Genomic DNA, 21,440 nt, shown 5'->3' with positions numbered 1-21,440 from the left:
TATATCAATACGTATTCAGGGATGGGCACTTGCAATCGGCATACATTTAAAGTGGTTGTATGGTCAATTTTTTAACTTTTACCTACAGGAAAGCCTATAATAAGGCTTACCTGTAGGTAAAAAAAATATCTCCTAAACCTGTACGGTTTAGGAGATATTCCCCTCGGTATGCTCCGCTGACTGCAGCGGCGCATGCGCACAAGGGGGTTCTCGCCGTGAAAATCCGGCAGCGTCCGGCCGGACTGAAATCTCCAGCGCCGGAGCCGCGATACCCGGAAGAGACACCGAGGGAGCATGTCAGCTCCCTCGGCGTGGATCGGGCCAGATGTCGGGGCCTCGTTCTAAGGTAAGTATTTCATAATGAGCTAGTATGCGGTGCATACTAGCTCATTATGCCTTTTGCTTTGCAGGTTTAAAAAAAATATAAAAAAATTTGCGGGTTTACTACCGCTTTAAAGTAGTTGTGAACATACAATATTATCCACTTAAGGATCACCCTATAGCAGATATACTGCTACAGGGTGGTTCTCCTGTGCAGAATCGTGTGTGTGTGTGTGTGTTGTGATTACTCACAACACAAGCTGATCTGTGGGTGCTGGGCAATCAATGTCCGCTACCACACACGATCATTGGGCAGAGACACAGAACGGAGATCTGCCTATATAAACAAGGCAGTGCTCTGTTCTGTCAGTGGGGAAGTGATGGAATAAAGTGAGGAAATAAAATCCATCACATCCCTTAGTAAAAGCTGCACATGGTTAACCCTTTCATCGCCCTAAATGTTTAACCTATTCCCAGCCAGTGTCATTAGTACAGTGACCGTGCATATTTTTAGCAGTAATCACTGTATTAGGGTCACTGGTTCCCACAAAGTGTCAGTGTCTGTCCACCAAAATAGCACAGTCCCGCTATAAGTCGCTGATCGCTGCCATTACTGGTATGAAAAGAAAAACCAGTATATACAGTTACAACTATGCAGGTAACATAGTTGCTTTTGCTGAGTTTCAGAAATGATCTTTATTACCCTATTTACAAGGTTAAAAATTTCTGTCGTGACCAGGCTCTTCCTCCAGATAGTGGGGGGCGGCGCAGGCATTACAGGACAGTGTGCTTGTATTCAGCCTAAGGCAAGATGCAGGCTGTGCTCGGGTGGTGCTTGGGAGCGTATTCCAGAGGCAGGAAGGGGTTTGTGCCAGAGGCAGGATGTTTGTGGTCGGGGGGGGGGGGGGGGGTGGTGGCTGGCTGAACAAACTACCCAATGCAGGCATCTACCACTGAATAGCTAAAAACTGACCACCTAACACAGATCAGCTTCTGTGCTTTGTGTGGTCAGTTTAGAACACAAGGAGGAAGGGGGACTGGCAGGATCAACCAGGTACTTTACATGGAAGAAGTACATGAAAATGATAGATCATTTTTAAAGTACACGTAGCCCGGAGAGTGTAGAAGAGTGTAAATGCAGCCAAGGGATGTTCTTTGGCTTAGTATGCAGAAAGATAGTGGAAAAAAAGAATTGCACTAACATTTTTTCACCGTCTTATTTTTTACTGTAGTTATGTTATACAGCAGAGTTGCAGCTTCCTATAGGGCTTCATAGAAGGCCTGCTTTAGTTAATGTTGCATTTATAGTGCATATATTTACCGTAGCGCAGTCTTTTTTTCTTATTTGTCTGGTTATGCAAAAAGATATCCATTATTTCTGACTGAGATTCCAAAGTTGCTTAGCTAACTTGCGCAAACATTTTGAAACTAGGTCAGGCTCTTTCATTTATTCAGCTAAGTCCTGGAGAGTTATAAGAAGGGACTATATATCCTTCTGGAATGTTCTGACTAGCATTTCTAGATTTGTTTTTTCATTTGGAAGTTCGAGGTGGGCTTAGACATATTTGAACTGTAACCCTGCCTTCCCACTGGGTTCAGTTTGCTCTTTAGCTATGTTGGGTTTGGCCTTTAAAAATTGTTTGTTTTTTGCAATTGCATGACTCTTTATCTGAAGGTAGATGTGGTGCTGAGATATACTATAGAAGGAGCTAAATAAATTTGTATTTAATGTGCTGTAATGTAGGAAAAAAGACCATTACACCTTTCAGCATTTAAAATGGGGAAAACCATATTTTCAGTCCACTCAAATGTATTCTACTGTGTGTTGGGGCATACCTTTTTTTTTTTTTACATTTTCTTCCTAAGTTTCTGTTTGTACCCTAAGAGGGTGGTTGGGGGATTTTCATTATGGGAAAGGCTTTTAGGGCCCTGGTGAAGAAGTATATGCTCAGAAAAAAAAATGATGCAAGCAGAACATGTCTTCCATTATACCTGGAAACAAAAAAGCAATCCTCTACTTACATTTATGCACCATTATGTGGGCCAGTACAATTACGGGCCAATTATGAGCTGAATAGAGAGAGATGGTAAGAGGTGTTCCTTCCTTGTATACACAATTTTCCCTCCCCTAAGCCTAAAGGAGTACATATTGATGCTAAAGGCACAAATGCATACAGTTATTGAAGGACAGTTAACAGGCACCTTTTAGCCCCCGTTTACACCTATGCAAATTAGATGCGGCTTACACCGCATCCAATTCACAGGACATTTTAAAATACATTAATTTGAATGCATCTGGTTCACAAATGTGCACTGCATTCGCACTGCGCATTGCACAAAAAACGTGTGCGTTTTCTGGGCATTGCGGTGCGAATTACAACCCATTATCTTCTATGGAAACGCATCCGATTCGCAGATGCATTCTGCTCTGAACGCAAATTCTCTCCTTCTCCTCACTACACCTCCGCCCCCCTCCCCACTCGCTGATCCGCAGCTAAAACGCAGAGGAACCTCTGAACAACTGACTCAACCAGACTCACGGGGGTCCCGACCGGCACGCACGCGATGGCAGGGCGGCATTAAAGATTGGACGTACCTGTACGCCAATATGCCTACCCGTGCCATTCTGCCGACGTACATCGGCGTGCGCTGGTTGGGAGCCGATTAAGCTGTGCATGCTGATCTTCAAGTGTCTTTTAGCTATTTGTAATAAAGAAAACATTCCATTACTTACTTTTAGTTTAATCCCACTTTCATGTATAGTGAGGCACTGGTGTCAAGGTCAGGGCCTCGCAGGTGCTTGGAAAGACTCTTAACGCCAATTTCCAGTGAGCTCCTGTCTTGTAAACTGCAAGATCTTGGAAAAGGGGCTTTTTTTTTTTGGTAATTGTTTTTACATGGAAGTGTATAATGGTAACACACAAGGCCACATATCATGGTGTGTGTGAGTGTGAGATCGACACCTTAGACTAGTCCCAGAGCCTCCCGGGACAATCCCAATAGATGGCGGGGGGCGGGCTAAGCATCTGTAATACCTGCCGAGGTGAGAATGGCAGAAGTGGGAGCACGTACCTGTCATAAAAAGCTAAAAACACACCAATTGTGTTACAATAAGAGGGGAGAGAGAGGATGATGAGCTGAACCTTCACTTTAAGTCAAGGGTCTCCAAACTGTGGCCCTCCAGTTGTTTAGGAACTACAATTCCCATCATACCTAGACATGTCTGTTAATGTAAGAGTTTTACAATGCCTCATGGGATGTGTAGTTCCGCAACAGCTGGGGGGGTTGTAGTTTGGAGATCCCTGCTTTAAGTAAATGTCTGCTTTTAGCTGATTGTTTCCCTATCCAATTACACACACTTGCCTGACTTTTTTGCTGCTCTGTTCGGTCAATGAGAGTGAAGAGAAATGGCCAGTACTGAGTGTGGTGAACATGAGACTAGTCAGTCCCTTTCGTCCTACTTGGCAGACAGGGCTCATGCTTCATCATTTGCAAATCACGCACCCAGTGTTGTGTTGGGCCCAGGGAAAGAGTTATTACACCAGTGTAAGCTCCAGTTGGGATTGACCTGGTGAATACATAGGACCTTTATTTCCTCAATAACTCAGGCACAGGCAGTGTGGGGTAAGACATTTAGAAGTAGCTGTGGGGCTGGCATTAGCTGTAGATTTAACCTGTTGCTTCGTCAAGCCATGACGTCAGGTCTTCTTCTACTGGGGTGTAATATTCTGTGTTAACAGTAAAGAATTGGTGAAGAATTTTGTTTTACCTTTTTATAAGCACATAAAAGCCACCAGCTGGATTTTCCCTTGAACTTGGAAGCTTGTGAACTGCCCAACAGATTCAGCTGTAACAAATAAGGCAGCCATTATGTTAGTTCATTTAAAGTTACCAAATGTATTCTTATTTCTACTACACATAAATTTGTTTGCAAATTGAGAAAAGCATGATTAGTAAAAAGAAAGTTGTGTGTAAACATCACCACCATCGGAGCACAGGCCGTCTTTTCTACCCTCCAAGCTTCCTGTCAGAGACCGGCTGTGGCCGAATGTCGTTAGCCGATCTCTTGTATTTGTACCTCTGTTACTGTTCCTGTCTGTATATGCCTCATGATGGTTACTGTTTATTGTTTTTACTTGACATGTCTTAATAAAAATATTTTCAACACTAAACATCACCACCATTGGTCAGCCATAAGTTGAGCACCACTGGTGTAAGCAGTTGTATTCAATAATTCAGAAGGCATAGTGCAGAAATAATTAGCCATTATTTTGGATAAACGATACTGGTGAACTCCCTTTGATCCTGTAATCCAGACATGTTAATTGGACTTGGCAGAGTAAATGTCACATCATTTATACAAGCGAAATTTAGAGCTGGACAGCATTAACCCACAAGCGCCTCAACAATGTGACTTACTGTGATGACGGAAATGAGTTTCTATAATGTTACCAACCCTGGCAGTCAGGCAGAACATTCTTTTGTTAATACTGTCAGTGCAGTAATGTCAAAGCTATGTTATCAGGTAATGGTTTTCGGGTGGGACACGTTGCATAAGTCTATGCAGTCATGATAACCCTCCTCTTCGGTTTTTGTCCTGGATAAAGAGCAGTCCGACCTGTTTTATAGGTGAGACAAGTTTTAAGCTATGTTTCCGCTATTGCAACCCAAAAGTCATGCGATTTAGAGGGTGGAGCAGCTTTGATCCAACTTTACAGTCTCTGGATCAAAGTTGCATCAAAGTAGTACAGGAACCTTTTCAAAGTTGCTGCAACTTTTAAGTCGCATAGATAGGACCGGGTAATATTGAAATCAATGGTCTGTGACTTGTCATGGGACTTTGTGTTCAAAGTCCCATGACAAGTTGCACTAGTGGAAACGGAGCCTTACTCTCCAAATAGGTTTATGAGATTGGTATCCAACAGATCTGAAATAATGAAAACCGGAAAAGGTTTCTCATTCAAGCTTTTGATACAAACATCCATGACAGATGCTGTTGGAGCATACCGATATTTTGGCATTTCTTGTTTTCTAGTACCAACAGTAGATCATGCTGTAAAGATTTTGCGACCACCAATTCAGCAACAGTTGTGAATGGCCATTTGTGACTGGTTTTATATGTGCAGGGCCCAGATCCTTGCTTTCCTATCTAGTGAGCCACTGACCAGTGGATTCACGCCTGATACAGAAGTCTGAGTTTGGGTTCGCACTGCCATACGGAACGGCTCACAGCAGGGGTCCGGTGGATCCCTGTTCGCCTTTTGAGTCGGAATTCGGACCTGAAATGGGGCAGAAGACGCACAGGACTCCTGTGTAATTCGCTCCATTGAGAGCCGGTCACAATCTTCTGATGTGATTTGAATAAACCCGCAGCCTTAATTTGTTCCAGTTCAGTAAGTTATTGGGCAGCCCCATGTCAATGGCAGCTCCCGTAAATCTATATTCTTACATCATTATTTTTTTTATATATATATTGTACAGTTAAAGAAAAAAAATGAAAAGTAAATGCATTAGAGGGCATTTGTCTTCATTAGTTCACTAATGGTGTTTTAGTAGGTCACAGCAGGCATTTTAATTAGCCTGCCTGACTGCAACAGTTGTCTTGCTATATTTGTACTCTAAATAAAAATGACTTCCTCTGTGTGCTGGTGACAAATATATCTGTGTTTATGGTTTGTATTATAAAACAAAATCTTTTAAACCTTACACAAAAGCCCTGCCACAACATCAAGTCATTTCAGAGGCTTACACAGCACAAGCTTATAACTCTGGAGCTATTCCAATGATTGTCTCCTCAGATCTCTAAATCTTTTATGTGGTTACAAGATAAACGAGTCATCGCTGCACCTTTTTTAGTTATTATATGTTTGTGGCCAGTAGAGTACATATCTAAAGCCAACCCTTTATTGCTGTTTTGGTGGCAACTCAAAATTTTAGATGTTCCCCTTTAGTTTTGGTCCTAGGTGGCAAAAGTCACCAAGGAGCATATCGTGTGAATCTCCCAATTCTCTTAGGAGGCTTTAGCAGTAATAATAAATGCGGGATTCTCTGCTTAATTTTAGAATTTCTCCTTTTTAGACCTGCTTATGTTTCATTGGTGCATATAGTTAGTTTGATAACAATTCTTAAAATGGAAGGAAAACCTAAAGCTGGCTATACAATGATTTGAAATTCGGCCAGTTCAGCAGGGACTGGCCAGATTTTTGATCCATCTATGGGCACTGTGGTTAAACAGAAGTTGATCTAGCGATCTAATTCTGTTCAACCAACCTCTTGGGAAATTTCCTCTCGATTTAGTGCCACAGGTTACAGCCTGAAATGCTGATCAGTGTATGGATGGATTCCACCATCCACCTTGAGTGTGTGTGGATAGGGAAATCGGGTAAATTTTTGTTCCGTTCAACCTGCTGGTTGAATGAAAAAAAATCTGACTATAGCCAGCCTAATGCGACCCCCCCCCCCCCCACTCCCCCCACTGTCCTAATACCCATCTTGAATACTCTGTAAAAAAAATAAAAAAAAATTATGGACACTGTCAGATGGCATAAATGGGCAGTTGAGGTGTGTCTTTAACTTCCCTCCGCTGCCTGTCAAAACCAGGTAATGGCCGCTGAACTACCCCATACCATTAATAGCAAATACACTGTAATCCTGAACCCAGCGCTGAAACGGAACAGAATTGGCTGCACTTCCAGCTGCTGTTATAAAGTAAAAACAAAAATATGCCTAATTTAAAATCAAGCATTAACAGCGCTTCTTATGAATACAATATCCACCAATATAATATTTCATATAGTGCAATAATCAGAACCCCTTATGGCTTGCTTTTTTAAAAACAGAATAAAAACGGGATACGCTGGCGCGTGTTATGCGCCGATAAATACAGTCCTTCTACTTCACAACTTATGTTCCACTTTGTATTGGTCTATAACATAAAATCCCAATAAAATACATTTACGTTTCTGGTCTTAACATGAGAAAATGTGGAAAACGTCAAGGGGTATGAATGCTTTTTTCAAGGCACTTTAACTAAACTGGTCAAGTAGAGGTTATCACCAGTGAAAGATATATCCCAGAATATGTAGTACATTCAAACGGTGAAGGCTGCTTATTATTATGTTATTGGCCAAAAAGAAGGCTCTAAGGGGCGGTATGCCAAGTTTGACTGGTGCTGGGGAAGTTGGGGTATGCATGTCCATATCTCTGGATCAACTGAACTGAACTGAAGAAACACTGACAGTAGCTTGTTCGCATATAGACTTCTCTGACTATAACATGATGTTCTTACTATACAGTTGTAAGCAGATGGTTCTGTATCTCCCCTCCTTTTTGTTTTTGCTAAAACTAATGTGATGGAAAATGTAAGCACGGTTACCAGGTGCTAGTGAAGAGCTAGATCAGGTGAGATGTTCCCTGACAAGGAATTACGAACCTTTCAATGAAAATGTCTAATAAAATATTGCATTTTAATGTTTTATTCCTTCTTGGATGAGAACATAGGCTACAAATTAATGTTCGTACGTACTGTGTATATACGTATTCTATCTAGCAACTTACTGGTTGCAGCGCACAGCTTCATTTACTTTTTATTAACTGTGTACAACAAATACGGACAGAGGGCACAGGACTAGTCAATATTCAGGCCTTTCACACCTGTGCGTTTTCAGCACACTACAGTGCAACCACTCAGCGCTTCCAAAGCGCATGAGAAATAGTTCCCTTTCAATTATATGATACTGTTCACATCTATGCCCTGCCTTTGGACTGCATGGCCTTGCTCTTTTTTTTAACCACTTCAGCCCTAGAAGATTTGGCTGCTGAATGACTGGTCCATTTTTTGCGTTGTGCCGTCGATTTAGCTGACAATTGCGCGGTTGTGCGATGCTGCACCCAAGTAAAATTGACGGCTTTTTTTTCCCCACAAATAGAGCTTTCTTTGGTGGTATTTGATCGCCTCTGCGTTTTTTATATTTTGCGCTATTAAACAGAAAAATAAAGTACATTTTGAAAAAAAACAAGATTATTTTGTACTTTTTGCTATAATAAAGATCCCCATATTTTTTTTAAATATTTTTTAAATCAATTTTTTTTCTCAGTTTAGGTCAATATGTATTCTACATATTTTTGGTAAAAATGTCACTGGCAGGGAAGGGGCTAATACTAGGGGGCGATCAAGGGGTTAACTGTGTTTCCTGCTACGTGTTTCTAACTTAAGGGGGAGGGGACTGACTAGAGGAAGTGACGGATTGTGGTTCCTAGCTAATAGGAACACTCGATCTGTCACTCATCTCAGAACAGAGCAGGGAAGTGTGTGTTTAAACACACTTCCCTGTTCTGTCTCTCGTGCTTGCAATCGCTCGTGGCAGGTGGTCATCACGACCGTCGGCCATGAGCATTGGCACCCCCCGCCGTGCAGCGGGCACGCACCTGCTATCCCGATCCCGCGAGCCGACCTATAGCTACAACGGTTTGCGGGATTGTGCCGACCTGCTGCAGTAAAATGGTAAAATGATGGTGGCTGGTTGACAAGCCATAAATTGTGGGTGTGTTTTCCTAAAAACGCACCTTACATTATAGTTAATAGTAGTGCACCATGCACTGTCTTGATTTTAACGCAATGCAAGTTAAAGCACAATAAAAACGTGACATGCTTTTAAAAAAAAAACATGATTATTGTGTTTTCTGATGCATAGGTGTGAACGGGCCCTTATTGTCTGCGGTCTCCCTGCAGCTGATCATTCTGCCATCACTGACTTACCATGCCTTACCCTGTGCTGTTTGTGGAGGCAGCCATCTTGGTACAGCATGGCTTTGCTTCCTCATGTTAGCCTCCAGCAAGAAGAGCAGTGAGCATCACAGTAGTGACATTGTGAAATCTGACTGCAAATCGCTCAGACTAGTGGTCAGAGGCAGCAGTGCCTTAGATCTCACACAAAGTGCTTAACCACTTAGCGCACAAGGTACATCATATGACGTTGTGGGCTTTGTGGTGTTATATCTGAATGATGCCTTGGGCTACAGACATCATTCAGATATCGACATTTTCAGCCGGCGATTCCCTGCACCATAAGAACAATCATAGCGGCTGTTCTGCCGCTTGATCGTTCTTACGGGCGGCGGGAGGGGGGATGACGTGCTTCTACCGACTCACCACTTCCATTGGTGAGTCGGTCACAGGATCCGCCAGCTCTCGGATGGTATCATAGAGTTTTCCGGTGGACCAGATGGTCCCCAGAGTCTCTATGATCGTTCGGATGCCGGGTAACGATGTTATGACGTCACACCCGGCCTCTGCATTCAAAATAACGGCACTGTCTTGGCTGGGAAGCCGTGATCGTTTTGTTTATTTATTTTTTTTGATTTTAGGCTTCCCAGCCTAGAGGTGAGATGTGGGGTCTTATTGACCCCATATCTCACTGTAAATAGGTCCGATCATGCCATATTCCTATTACAAGGGATGTTTACATTCCATGTAATAGGAATAAAAGTAATCAATTTTTTTTAAAGTGTCAAATTAAAAAAATAAAAGTAAAATTAACAATAAATTTATTTTTTATTTTTTTTTAAGCACCCCTGTTCCCGTGAGCTAGTACACAGAAGCAAACGCATACGTAAGTCCCGCCTACATATGAAAACGGTGTTCAAACCACACATGTGAGGTATCGCAGCGAACGTTAGAGCGAGAGCAATAATTCTAGCCCTAGACCTCCTCTGTAACTCAAAACATGTAACCAGTAACAAAAATTTAAAGCGTCACCTAATGGGGTTTTTTAAATACCAATTTTGGTGCCATTCCACGAGCGTGTGCAATTTTGAAGCGTGACATGTTGGGTATCTATTTACTCGTGTATTTTCCTCTTTCGCATTATGTAAAAAAATTGGGCTAACTTTACTGTTTTTTTTTTTTTCCTGAAAAAAAAGTGTTCAAAAAATTGCTGCAATTGCTGCGCAAATTCTGTGCGAGATAAAAAGTTGCAACGACCGCCATTGTATTCTCTAGGGTCTTTGCTTAAAAAACATATATAATGTTTGAGGGTTCTATGTAGAGGTCGACCGATATATCGGCCGATATTTGCCGTTTTTTAAATAATCGGCATCGGTCGATTGTGCTGATAAAAAAGCCGATTTAGAACTACGGCGGGACTTGGAAATGACTTCTGTAATAGAAGTCAGTGTAAGTTGCCATAGAAACGTCTTTCCTCATCTCTGGGCAGGCTGCCAAGAAAAGAACAGAAAGATACAATGTTTACACTTCTGAATGAATGAACTCATCTCGGTGTGCAGTGTTCTCAGTTTAACCATTTAAAGACTAAATCTTTTCTGACACTTGTTGCTTACAAGTAAAAATCCAGTATTTTCTGCCAAAAAATCACTCAGACCCCCCAAAAATTATATATTTTTTTTTTAGCAGAGATCCTAGGGAATAAAATAGTGGTTGTTGCAATATTTTATGTCACACGGCATTTGCACAGAGGTCTTTCAAATGCATTTTTTTTGGAAAAAAATACACTATTTAAAAAATAAAAATAAAATAAAAACAGTAAAGTTAGCCCATTTTTTTTTTTCGTTCAAAAGTTTTGACTACCTGTTTTTATTTAATATATAGGTTTTTTTTTTTTTTTTTTTTTTTTTTTTTTATCTAAATCGTACATACAAGTAAACTGATTGGAGGTTTGTTTTGTTTAATAAATGTTTAAATGTAAGAAATTTTCTGTATCACTTATAAAGGCTGCTTTCACACTGGAGCGGGCAGGCGTTGATGGTAAAACGCAAGTTTTAGCGGCTCTTTACCATCATTTTAGCGGTGCTATTTGGCTGCTAGTGGGGCACATATAACCCAGCTAGCGGCCAAGGAAGAGGTTAAATGCGCCCATGAAGCACCGCTGCCAAATCGCATTGCATGCGCTTCGGCAGTGGTGCCCATTCATATCAATGGGCAGGAGTGGTGGAGGAGCGGTATACACCACTCCAAACGTGCTGCTTGCAGAACTTTTTTTTTTAAGATCCTGCCAGCGCATCGCCTCAGTGTGAAAGCACTCTGTCTTTCACACAGACTGCAGGGGAGCCATTTTGCAGGCACTTTACAGGCGCTATTTTTAGCCCAAAAGCGCCTGAAAAACGCCCCAGTGGGAAAGGTGTGTTAGATCAAGGGGGATTAAAAAAAATAAAATAAAAAAGGAAAAAAATAAATAAAATAAAATCGGCATCATATATCGGCTATCGGCCGCCATGATTTCTAAATATCGGCATCGGCCAGAGAAAAACCCATATCGGTCGACCTCTAGTTCTATGTAATTTTCTAGCAAAAAAATTATGACTTTTACATGTAGGAGAGAAATGTCAGAATTGGCCTGGATGCAAAGTGGTTAAGTATTCTCACATACCAGGAAGTGCACTGCTGTGTTTCAGGAGGAATAAAAAAATAATTTTTTAGGCACACTTACAGCTGAGCTCCAGGAATGTTATGTTATTTTTTGTGTAAAAAAAAAAAAAAAAAAAAATGTCATGAGTACAGTGTAGCATGACCATGTAATTGTCATTCAAAGTGTGACGGTGCTAAAAGCTGAAAATTGGCCCGGACAGGAAGGGGATGAAAGTGCCCAGTAGGCAAGTAGTTAAAGGCCAACTCCATTAATTACAAAAAATGTTCTCCTGCTGTGGGGGCCCCACTGCAATGCAGGGGTCAAATGCTTGGTAACTCTAGGAGATTATGAATAAGGTGTAATACTTACACCTACTCAAACACAAGTTCCCTTTTTATCTGGTCAACCAATCTTTTTAAAGCTACATCTATAAGGTGCTGTGGGTCACACGATGATATAATCAAATACAATGCAGGACCTATAGTCTTGTATTGTGCATGAGGATGGTGAGGGACCACCGACAAGCCAGAGAGGAGGAAAGTACTTGAGCCTGTTGTCGTGAGGAGTAAGGAAAATATTGCATTTTATTTCTCATTCTGTAGAGTTGACAAACAATTAGGGCTGAAAATTAATCGATTACCGTTTTCATAATCGTTTAATCGGCCAGTAAATTAATGGGGTTTAAAAAAACTAAAATTAGCCCTTTATAGTACAAAAAGAGCAAATAATCGCTATTGTACTTTCACAGTTCTATAGTGAAAAAAATGAACCCCTTACAGTAGTGATTAGCTGTTCTTTTTTATTTTTTTTGTACTATATAAAGGGCTTGTTTTCGTTTTTTTTTAAACCCTATTATGTACCTAAACGTCTTATGCTGGTTCACACCTATGTGTGTTTTTTGGTGCTTTTTGCAGAAACGCACTACAGTTCATTTTTTTCGTTTCCTATGGGACACGTTTACATGTGTGCTTTTTTCAGCCACTGCGTATTTGGAAAGGGTCAAAATGGTGCTTTTCTGGTTCAATATACTTCAATGAAGAAGCTGCAGAAAAGCATGTAATGTGTTTTTGACGCAATTTTGTGTTTTTTTTTTTTTTTTTTTTTTAATCTGCCCAACAACAAATTGGCCAAAAAGAATGCAAATCGCAGCAAAATCAGGTGCACAAAAATCAAAACGCACTGCAGAAACGCATCAAAAGCAAACTGCATATGTGTGTACCGAGCCTTATGCTGGCCACACGGATCAATTTTCAGAGGAGAATATTCATATATTAAATCTTTGTACATTCGCTGAATGAAAGAATGTTTGAAATTTTCACTTGTTTTTAACATTCTGTTTTTAAAATGAATGTCCTTTCTGAAAGAAAACCACATACACTGTCTGAAATTTCCCTTGACGAAGAAGTTTTCTATTTCCAAATTTTCCCTTCACTGTGGTTGAAAATGAATGTCGATTTGACCCCACCAGCGATTAGAAAATTGAACGAACGTTCTTAAAATGACATTTTATACATCTCCCCCACTGTAATATTTGCTGGGTATGGGCAGGGTATTGCAGGTTATGGCGGGGTATGGCAGGATATTGCAAGGTATGGAGGGATGGCTGTGACTGCAATTGTCACAGAGCTGCGCTGTGGGCACTACAGATCCAGCCCACATCGCTGCTGCCATCCGATCTCTCCCCTCCACTGAACAGATCTGTACACAGAGGGGAGAGAGGAACCGGCGGCGTCATAACGCTGGTTTGTTTACAAGTGATCGCTCCGTCATTTGACGGAGCGATCACATTGTAAACGGCTGCCGCTCCGGAACTAGGCTGAAGCCACAGCCTTTCCTAAGGCCGAGGACGCAGAGTGCTCCATGGATCGCGACGTGTGCTGATCCGGACAGGGTGACCCGTTCGTACCACGGACCGGTGACGATCTGTTGCACCCCTAGTATATATCTCCTCTAATAGTATATAAAGTATATGTCCTCTAATGGTATGTCTCTTCTAATAGTATATCTCCTCTGTCTTTTATTCTCAGAGTGGCTTTGATATTTTGCTCTCTAACCATATGGTTGGTTATTTATATCTACCACTGCATAGAGATATATTTAAGAATAAATTGCCTTTTTTTAAAACTTTACATTTTAACTAAATTATACACTTTTTTTTTTTTTTTTTTTGGTTATTAATCGAAACGATAATCGGCCAACTAATCGAAAATAATCGCTAGTTGCTGCCCTACAAACAATTAACCCTTGCTGTGCGATGGTTCTAAGCAGCCTGGTGCAAGTCCTATCTATGGACGTTGGGTGGGACTTCAGCCTCTTGCTAACTATTTTCGTCTTTTTTTTTTTTTCCTAGCCATTCTCTTCTATGGTCATGGATGTGTGTAATTAGTTTGCAAAGTTGAGAAGTTCAGGATGTATGTAGATAACTTTAACAGCAGGCATTGTCAGGATAAAAAGCAAATGCTTTGGACACATATTCTGTGTGCTCTGTTTGGTTTTCATACCCGAAAAATAATTGTGGAGTGCACCTTTAAGCAGTGAGCAGGTACTGGGGCACGTCAGAGGAAAAAACGGATTGTGCCTGAGCAGCTGGGTATGAATTCTTTCTGTAAACTCTGCAGCTCTGTTGCTCTACCACTTGTCATGTTACAAGCTAAATATCTCCCCTAAATGGTTCTCAGTCAGCAGATGTTAATGTCTCAGGGAATTACGTTAGGTTGGGTATTTTTTTGAGATTCAGAACATTTCATGCTACAAACTAGTTCCATGGATGGGCAGCATTTAGAATATAGAAAATTTCACTAAACAATGGAAGGTTATATTTCTTTTCCCCATATCCTTGCCCAAGCTACTAACACCACTTCTATTTATAATGAAATATTGATAGAGTTACCGCTGCTTCTATTTTAAATGCTTGGTGGCTCCCCCTTCCAGCACTTCTAATTTAAAGCTGGCTCTTGTAGCTTCGGTGCCAGCTGTAGAATGACCGGTGTCCTTTATCTTCATAAATAGCCTGTAATAAGGAACCACAACCCTCTCAACAACAACATTGTCAGCTGGATTATCAAGATGATGAGACGCGGCTACCCAGTGAGTCTAAATCATTTGTGTTTTTCACCGTTCTTCAGTTGGGGAACTGTACATAAGTTACACTTTTTTTTTATTTATTTTTTTTTTTTTTTAACGCAATGCTTTATGAAGGATCGTCACAAAAATAGATTATGAATGAAGGATGGAGCTTCACATTACTGCTCTCGATCTGATTTTCTCTGACAGCGTGCCCAGTCAGGAAATGTCTCCTCGTAATTTATGAATGTTCTGTTTTCATTCCTCCACTTCCAGCTTTCACTCCTATAACCAGCAAGAGGAAAGGATCAGGTGCAAGAATGGTGGCATTGTATTCTTTATTGATAGTGTGTTTTTTTTTGTTTGTTTTTTTGTGTGCAATACCATGAAAAATACAGTTCTGCAAATGACTATGTGTTTATAGTCAAATCGGGAATGATTTTCAGGAACACTTTGTCGTTTTCTAACTTTTGTGTGTCAAAATAAAGTATGCATGGGACAGTAAGGTTATCCACATGCATACAATAGATTTATGGGTTTTATTTAATGCTATAGTATAGCATAATCTAAAGTACAACATTTTATAGCAACCCATTGGATCAGCTTTAAGCATTGGATTACTATTTGAAGTCATCTTTTGGACCTCGTTAAGACACTCGATGTTGTTCTTAATAAACTGTTTCCACTTCAGTCTTTGCTTTCTAACCTAAAATTATACTTTGGCATTCTGAGAATTTCTGAGGAAAGCTAGAGAAAATTGAGTACTGTCCGAGATACTTTTTTTATTTGCACTAACATATACAATTTTTCAGGACAAGCTTCTTCAAGGTCCAAACAGTACTCATACGGCTACAGTCACATTAATTATGAGGAAAGCTATAAAGTTGAAGGCTGCCATCATTAATGACTTCAGTACTTTGTGTGTCAGCACAAAATATTATAAAGAGAATTCAGCAATGATATACTATATATTTTTTCAGTATAGGTTTGACTTGAAATGATTTGTAAACTTTTTTTTTTTTTTTTTTTTTTTAAACAAACATAACATAATTACCTTCTCTGTGAAATGATTTTGCACAGAGCAGCCCTAATCCTCCTCTTCTGGATTCCCTGTCAGCGCTCCTTGCTCCCACCAAGTTTCCCCATTGAAAGCCGCTTGCTATGGGGGATACTTGTGCAGGTTCATTCTGAGCTGTGCTCTGTGTGTCCATTGACACACATAGCATGGCTCGACCGCGCCCCTGCTGCTTCCCCCATGCCCATCGAAAAAGGGAGTGAGCCGCTGCTCTTAGGCACAGCTCTGAATCCAAGATCAGGCTCCAGTAAGTAAAAGGGGTACTGGGGGAGATGCACAAAGAGTTCTTTTTTACCTTAATGCATAGAATGCATAATCTTTTACCTACCTTTTTTACCTTTACAGCCATTTAAAGTGTGTGTCCAAAATGCTTCCAGAAATAGAACTGCTAAAAGTTTATTTTATCATTTAACAAAATGGAAAGTAAATGAACAGAAGAGAAATCCAAATTAATATTTGGCGGGACCACCCTTTGCCTGCCTTTTTATCGTATCAATTTGGAACTCGGCAGGTAGTTTGTTCTAAACATCTTGGAGAAATAACCACAGATCCTTTATCGATGTAGGCTGCCTCAAATCCTTCTGTCTCTTTATGTAATCCCAGACTTACCCAGTGATGTTGAGATCAAGGCTTTGTGGGGGCCAAACCATAACTTCCAGGACTTCTTGTTCTTCTTTAGATAATTCTTAACGATATTGGCTGTATGTTTGGGCTCATTGTTCAGCGGCAGAATACATTTGGGGCTGTAGCAGGAGGTAGTTTGTTTGCGTTACAATGAGGCCGCGTACACACGGGCGGACTGTCCGCCCAACTAGGTTCGTCAAACAGTTTGACAAACAGTCCGTTCAAAATTTGCATGAGTGGACTTGACCACACACGACGATCGAACAGTCCGCTGAAAACTTGCGCGATGACGTGAACGGCACGTACGACGGGACGAGAAATTCGGCGTCCGATACACTGCAATGCAACCTTCGCCGTGTAAATTCTTTCTGAGCATGCGCGAGACTTAGTTTGCCGAACAAGCCTACACACGAGCGGACTGTTCGCTCAAACCAAGTTTCAGCGGACAGTCTTACGGAAATTCCGAAAAACTTTGTTCGTCAGACTGTCCGCTGAAACTGTCCGCTGAAGCCCACACACGAGCGGACTGTCTGCTGAAACACTGTTCAGCGGACAAAGTTGGACGAACAGTCCGCCCGTGTGTACGCGGCCTGAGTGTCTGCAGGCAACGGTGAAGCATGGTGGAGGCAAGTTTGGGGCTGCATTTCTGCAAATGTAGTTAGAGATTTGGTCAGAATCCATGATGTCCTCAATGCTAAGAAATACAGGCAGACACTTGATGCTGGCTTGAAGCCAAAGGGTAGCCACACCAAATATTGATTTAGATTTTTCTTCTATTCACTCAATTTCCATTTTGTAAATTTTATATAAAATAAACAATTAAAATATAGATTTTTTTTAAAGCATTCTTACTTTACAGCATTTATTCACACCTGCCTAAAACTTTTACACAGTACTGATTGGAGAAGGAGAACTCAATTTTTGCCCATTTATGGTATGATTGCCAGTGTTTAGCCACGCACACACCCTTGGGAGCTTGCAACAAATCTGGGTAGTATGGTTTGATGAACTTTGGGGATTTCCCTTTTATTCAGGGCATGCTCTTAATTTCTGTCATGGTGATCAGACAGAAAAGAAGAGAAAAATCTGTAACGGGTAAAGCAAAAACAATAAAAAAAAAAAAAAAAAAAAGTAAAACGGGGTTCTAAACTCCATATGCTGCTAAAAAGCATAGTTACAATTTGAGGTTTCACTGTTCAGATACTGCATTCTCTACATGCTCTATTGTGAATAAAATGTTTTTAACATGTTAAAGAAGTGACATTTAATAATGATAAAAACCCCACACAAAGTCTGCAAGTTGTTGTGTGAACTGGTCAGTGGGGAGATGTGTCAACTGTGCTTGCTGCACTGCTAGTTGGTGTACATGGGAAGCTGTTCCTGTACCCGCTCGTTGGTGTTTTAAGTCTGTTCCACACACATATCCCATAGACCAAAGGTCAGAGTTGTACATGGCACAGAGGTACCAAAGTACATAGGTGAGGTTAAAAAAGTTCATCAAGTCCAACCTATGTGTGTGATTTATGTCAGTATTACATTGTAAATCCCTGTTATGTTGTGGTCGTTCAGGTGCTTATCTAATCGTTTTTTTAAACTATTGATGCCCCCCACTGAAACCATTGCCTGTTGAGGTGAATTCCACATCCTTGCTGCTCTTACAGTAAAGAACCCTTTTCACGGTCTAAGGTCAAACCTCTTTTCTTCTAATCTTAATTAGTGGCCACGTGTCTTAATAAACTCCCTTCCACGGAAAAGTTTTTTTTATCCCTATTGTGGGGTCACCATTACGATATTTGTAAATTAAAATCATATCCCCTCTCAAGGGTCTATTCTCCAGAGAGAATAAGTTCAGTGCTCGTAAACCTTTCTTCCTAACTAATATCCTGCAGACCCTTTTATAAGCTTTGTTGCCCTTCTTTGTACTCGCTCCATTTCCACTACATCCTTCCTGAGGCCTGGTGCCCAGAACTGGACAGCATACTCCAGGTGAGGCCGGACCAAAGTCTCTTGTAGAGTCGGAGAATTATTGCTTTATCTTTTAAGTTAATCCCCTTTTTAATGCATGCCAATATTCTGTTTGCTTTGTTAGCAGCAGCTGAGCCTTATCTACTAGGACTCCCAGGTCCTTTTCCATCCTTGATTCCCCACAGACCCCCCCCCCGTAATTAGATTGCATTCATATTTTTTCCACCCAAATGCATTATTTTACATTTTTTCCACATTAAACCTCATTTGTCATGTATTTACCCATTCCATTATATTGTTCAGTTCTTCTTGCAAGGTTTCCATATCTTGCGGAGAAGTTATTGCCATGCTTAGCTTAGTATAGCAGTAGATAATAGTATTAAAGTCAGCAGTCTAAAACACAGATAAAAAAGTTCTACTCCAGAGAATATTGTTGACGCAAAGCTTTAGGGATTCATAGGACCCCTTTCTCAAGACATGAATAAAGCTATTTTATCATTTTGAAAATACCTGTCTAAGTGTAGCCTGCTATTATTGTCTGTATTCTCCTCAAATGTTGGTTTCACTTTGTTACGAAGAGCTTGATTTTTTTTTTTTTTTTTTTTTGACTCCTGGCCTAAGCCCTGGCCTAACTTGTACTTGTTTAATATGTTCACCCTTTACCAGCAATGAGGTGTTTTCGATTGGCAGAATTCAGAAAAGTTGGGCCCCTAGAAGCAACAGTAAAGTGGTTGTAGAGGCAGAATTTTTTTTATCTTGATGCATTCTATGCATTAAAATTAAATGCCTTCTGTGCAGCAGCCCTCCTCAGCCCGCCTAATACCTGAGCCCAGTGATGTTGCACAAGAGACTCGGCTGTCCTGGACTCTCCCTCCTCAACAGCAGCAAAGTGCCATTGGCTCCCGCTGCTGTCAATCAAAGTCAGTGAGCCAATGAAGAGGGGGGGCAGGGCTGGGCCATGGCTCTGTGTCTGAATGGATGCACAGAACTGGGGCTTGGGTGCAACCATTGCAAGCTGCTTGTTGTGGTGACACTCGAGGGAGGGGCCAGGAGCACTGAAGAGGGACCCGAGAAGAGGAGGATCTGTTCTGCTCTGTGCAAAACCACTGCACAGAGCAGGTAAGTAAGACACGTTTGTTTTGAAACGATAAAAAAATTAGACTTTAGTATCACTTTATGTTAAATGAGGACACACAGAGCAGGCTTTTCTGGCTGAAGAAGACGGCAACATAAAACTTGTGACACCTGTTTTTAAAGAAGCCTTAAAGAGGAAGTAAACCCTGATGAGTTTACTTCCTCTTTGATTCCCTGCAAAGGTAAAGCATAATAGACTACTATGCATCGCATAGTAGTCCATTATGTGTCACTTACCTGACACAGGAGCCAGCGAAGTCACCACTGTCCCCTGTAGTCCGGAGCATACATCTTCTCGGTGGGTCTTGCTGCTCCGCCGCTGTCATTCGGCGAAGCCGCGATGACGTCACTCCCGCGCATGCGCACGGGAGCCGCCACTCTCAGTGCGCCTGTACGCCGCTGTCTACGGCGCATGCACCGTAGACAGCGGTGCCTGCCTTTTGGCAAATATCTCCTAAACCGTATAGGTTTGGGAGATATTTCTTGGACCTACAGGTAAGCCTTAATCTAGGCTTACCTGTAGCTCAAAGTTGGTTGTAAGGGTTTACAACCACTTTAAATTTAAGATGTTTTAAATGTAACAGATTAAGCCTTTGATTTAAAGGGAGGTTGACAGTGTTAAAAAGCTTTTATGATTTATGGCTTTGTGATTCTGTATATAAATCAAAGCAGTCATGTTTGTTATAATTTCAGCTTTCTTTTCTTCTTTATATTGTTGCACAGGAATTGTGTTTAAGACTTTTTTCACAGCTTATATGGATTGAAATTCTGCCAGTTCATCAGGGACTGGCATAATTTCAATCCATCTATGACCATTCCTGTGGAAAGGAGTCAACTCCTCTCTAACGGGACTGTTGGAAAATTTGTGTTCCATTAGCGCATGCAGCTAAATGACTGCAGTGCTGATCAATGTACCCTAGGCAGTGGAGGAGTCCTGCTGTCAGAATACAATAGCGCAATGGGGAGGATTCTTTCATCCACCTTGAATGTGTGGATGGGGGAACCAATTTTGTGTTTTGTTTTTTTGTTGTTTTTTTTTAAGAATCCTCTTCCCTCATCCTAAAACAGAAATCAACTAGGGTTTTCTTTCTGTCCAACTGTTGCAGGCAGCTCATTGACATATGATTTTTACCCCATCTAAAAGCGGTCATCTTAGCAGTCACTTTAGTGTTATTTAGTCTCGCCCTTTATTTTATTTGATTTACTCAATAATATCCTTCTAACAGACATATCAGTATGGTAAAATCATTTTACAATGGATTCTTTACAATGTGCAATAAATTCTAAAATATTGCGGAAAAAATTTACAAGAAAGTGCTGAAGGGTTACATGGTAATATAAAAGTGCAAAATATAGGCCTAGTGTTTTTATAGAGACCTCATAATTTTTAGGGACTTTGTGTTTCATGCTAGAATTGAGCATTACTCCATTTTACAGAAAACAAATCTTTGATCCGTACCAAACGCACCCACCTGTCAACCCACATCCACCAAGACCCAGGAGGGACTCAAAATATTTTTCCCTTTTTATGGTCCAGCACAATTCTAATTGTATGCTGTATACTTCATATAGTTTATGAGCCACTCGGGAGATGTGCCACTGTCTTTCTATAAACTATTTACGAGCTCCTAATGACCTTGTCACCTACAGAGTCACTGCATTCTACATTCCATGAAAAGCTACACTTCCATGATCGCCCCCCCCCCCCCCACATTGCTAAACCATTATTTGAGAAAACTAACCTTGACATGTACATGTGGGAACACATACAAAGCTGAGAATCATGGTCCTTTTTAATGGGATAAGAATGCTTGCTTTTTTATAAAACCATGTTTCTTCATTATCTGAAGAACATGATGTTTAAGCAAAGTACTAATGCATTAAATTCCCTTTTT

The 21,440-nt window shown here is 40.9% G+C and overlaps 1 protein-coding gene across 2 annotated transcripts in view; it reads left to right on the top strand.

The window, feature by feature from the left end:
• NT5C2 (5'-nucleotidase, cytosolic II) overlaps positions 1-21,440 on the top strand; it is a 180,989-nt gene that overhangs the window by 41,144 nt on the left and 118,405 nt on the right. Inside the window, exon 1 of one of the 2 annotated variants that reach the window (XM_077455291.1) lies at positions 14,627-14,771. The exons of the other annotated variant lie outside the window; for it this stretch is intronic. Within the exon in view, the coding sequence (XP_077311417.1) occupies positions 14,751-14,771 (21 nt within the window). The 5' untranslated portion in view covers positions 14,627-14,750. Of the gene's footprint in view, positions 1-14,626; positions 14,772-21,440 lie in introns of those variants that run through there. 2 annotated transcript variants of the gene reach the window in all.

Source organism: Lithobates pipiens, unplaced genomic scaffold (genome assembly GCF_037356315.1).
Source record: "Lithobates pipiens isolate NorthernLeopardFrog02 unplaced genomic scaffold, aLitPip1_a1.2 Scaffold_25, whole genome shotgun sequence".
Classification (NCBI taxonomy): domain Eukaryota; kingdom Metazoa; phylum Chordata; class Amphibia; order Anura; family Ranidae; genus Lithobates; species Lithobates pipiens.
The sequence above is the reverse complement of the archived record's forward strand: the minus strand, read 5'-3'. Positions and strand labels throughout refer to the sequence as shown.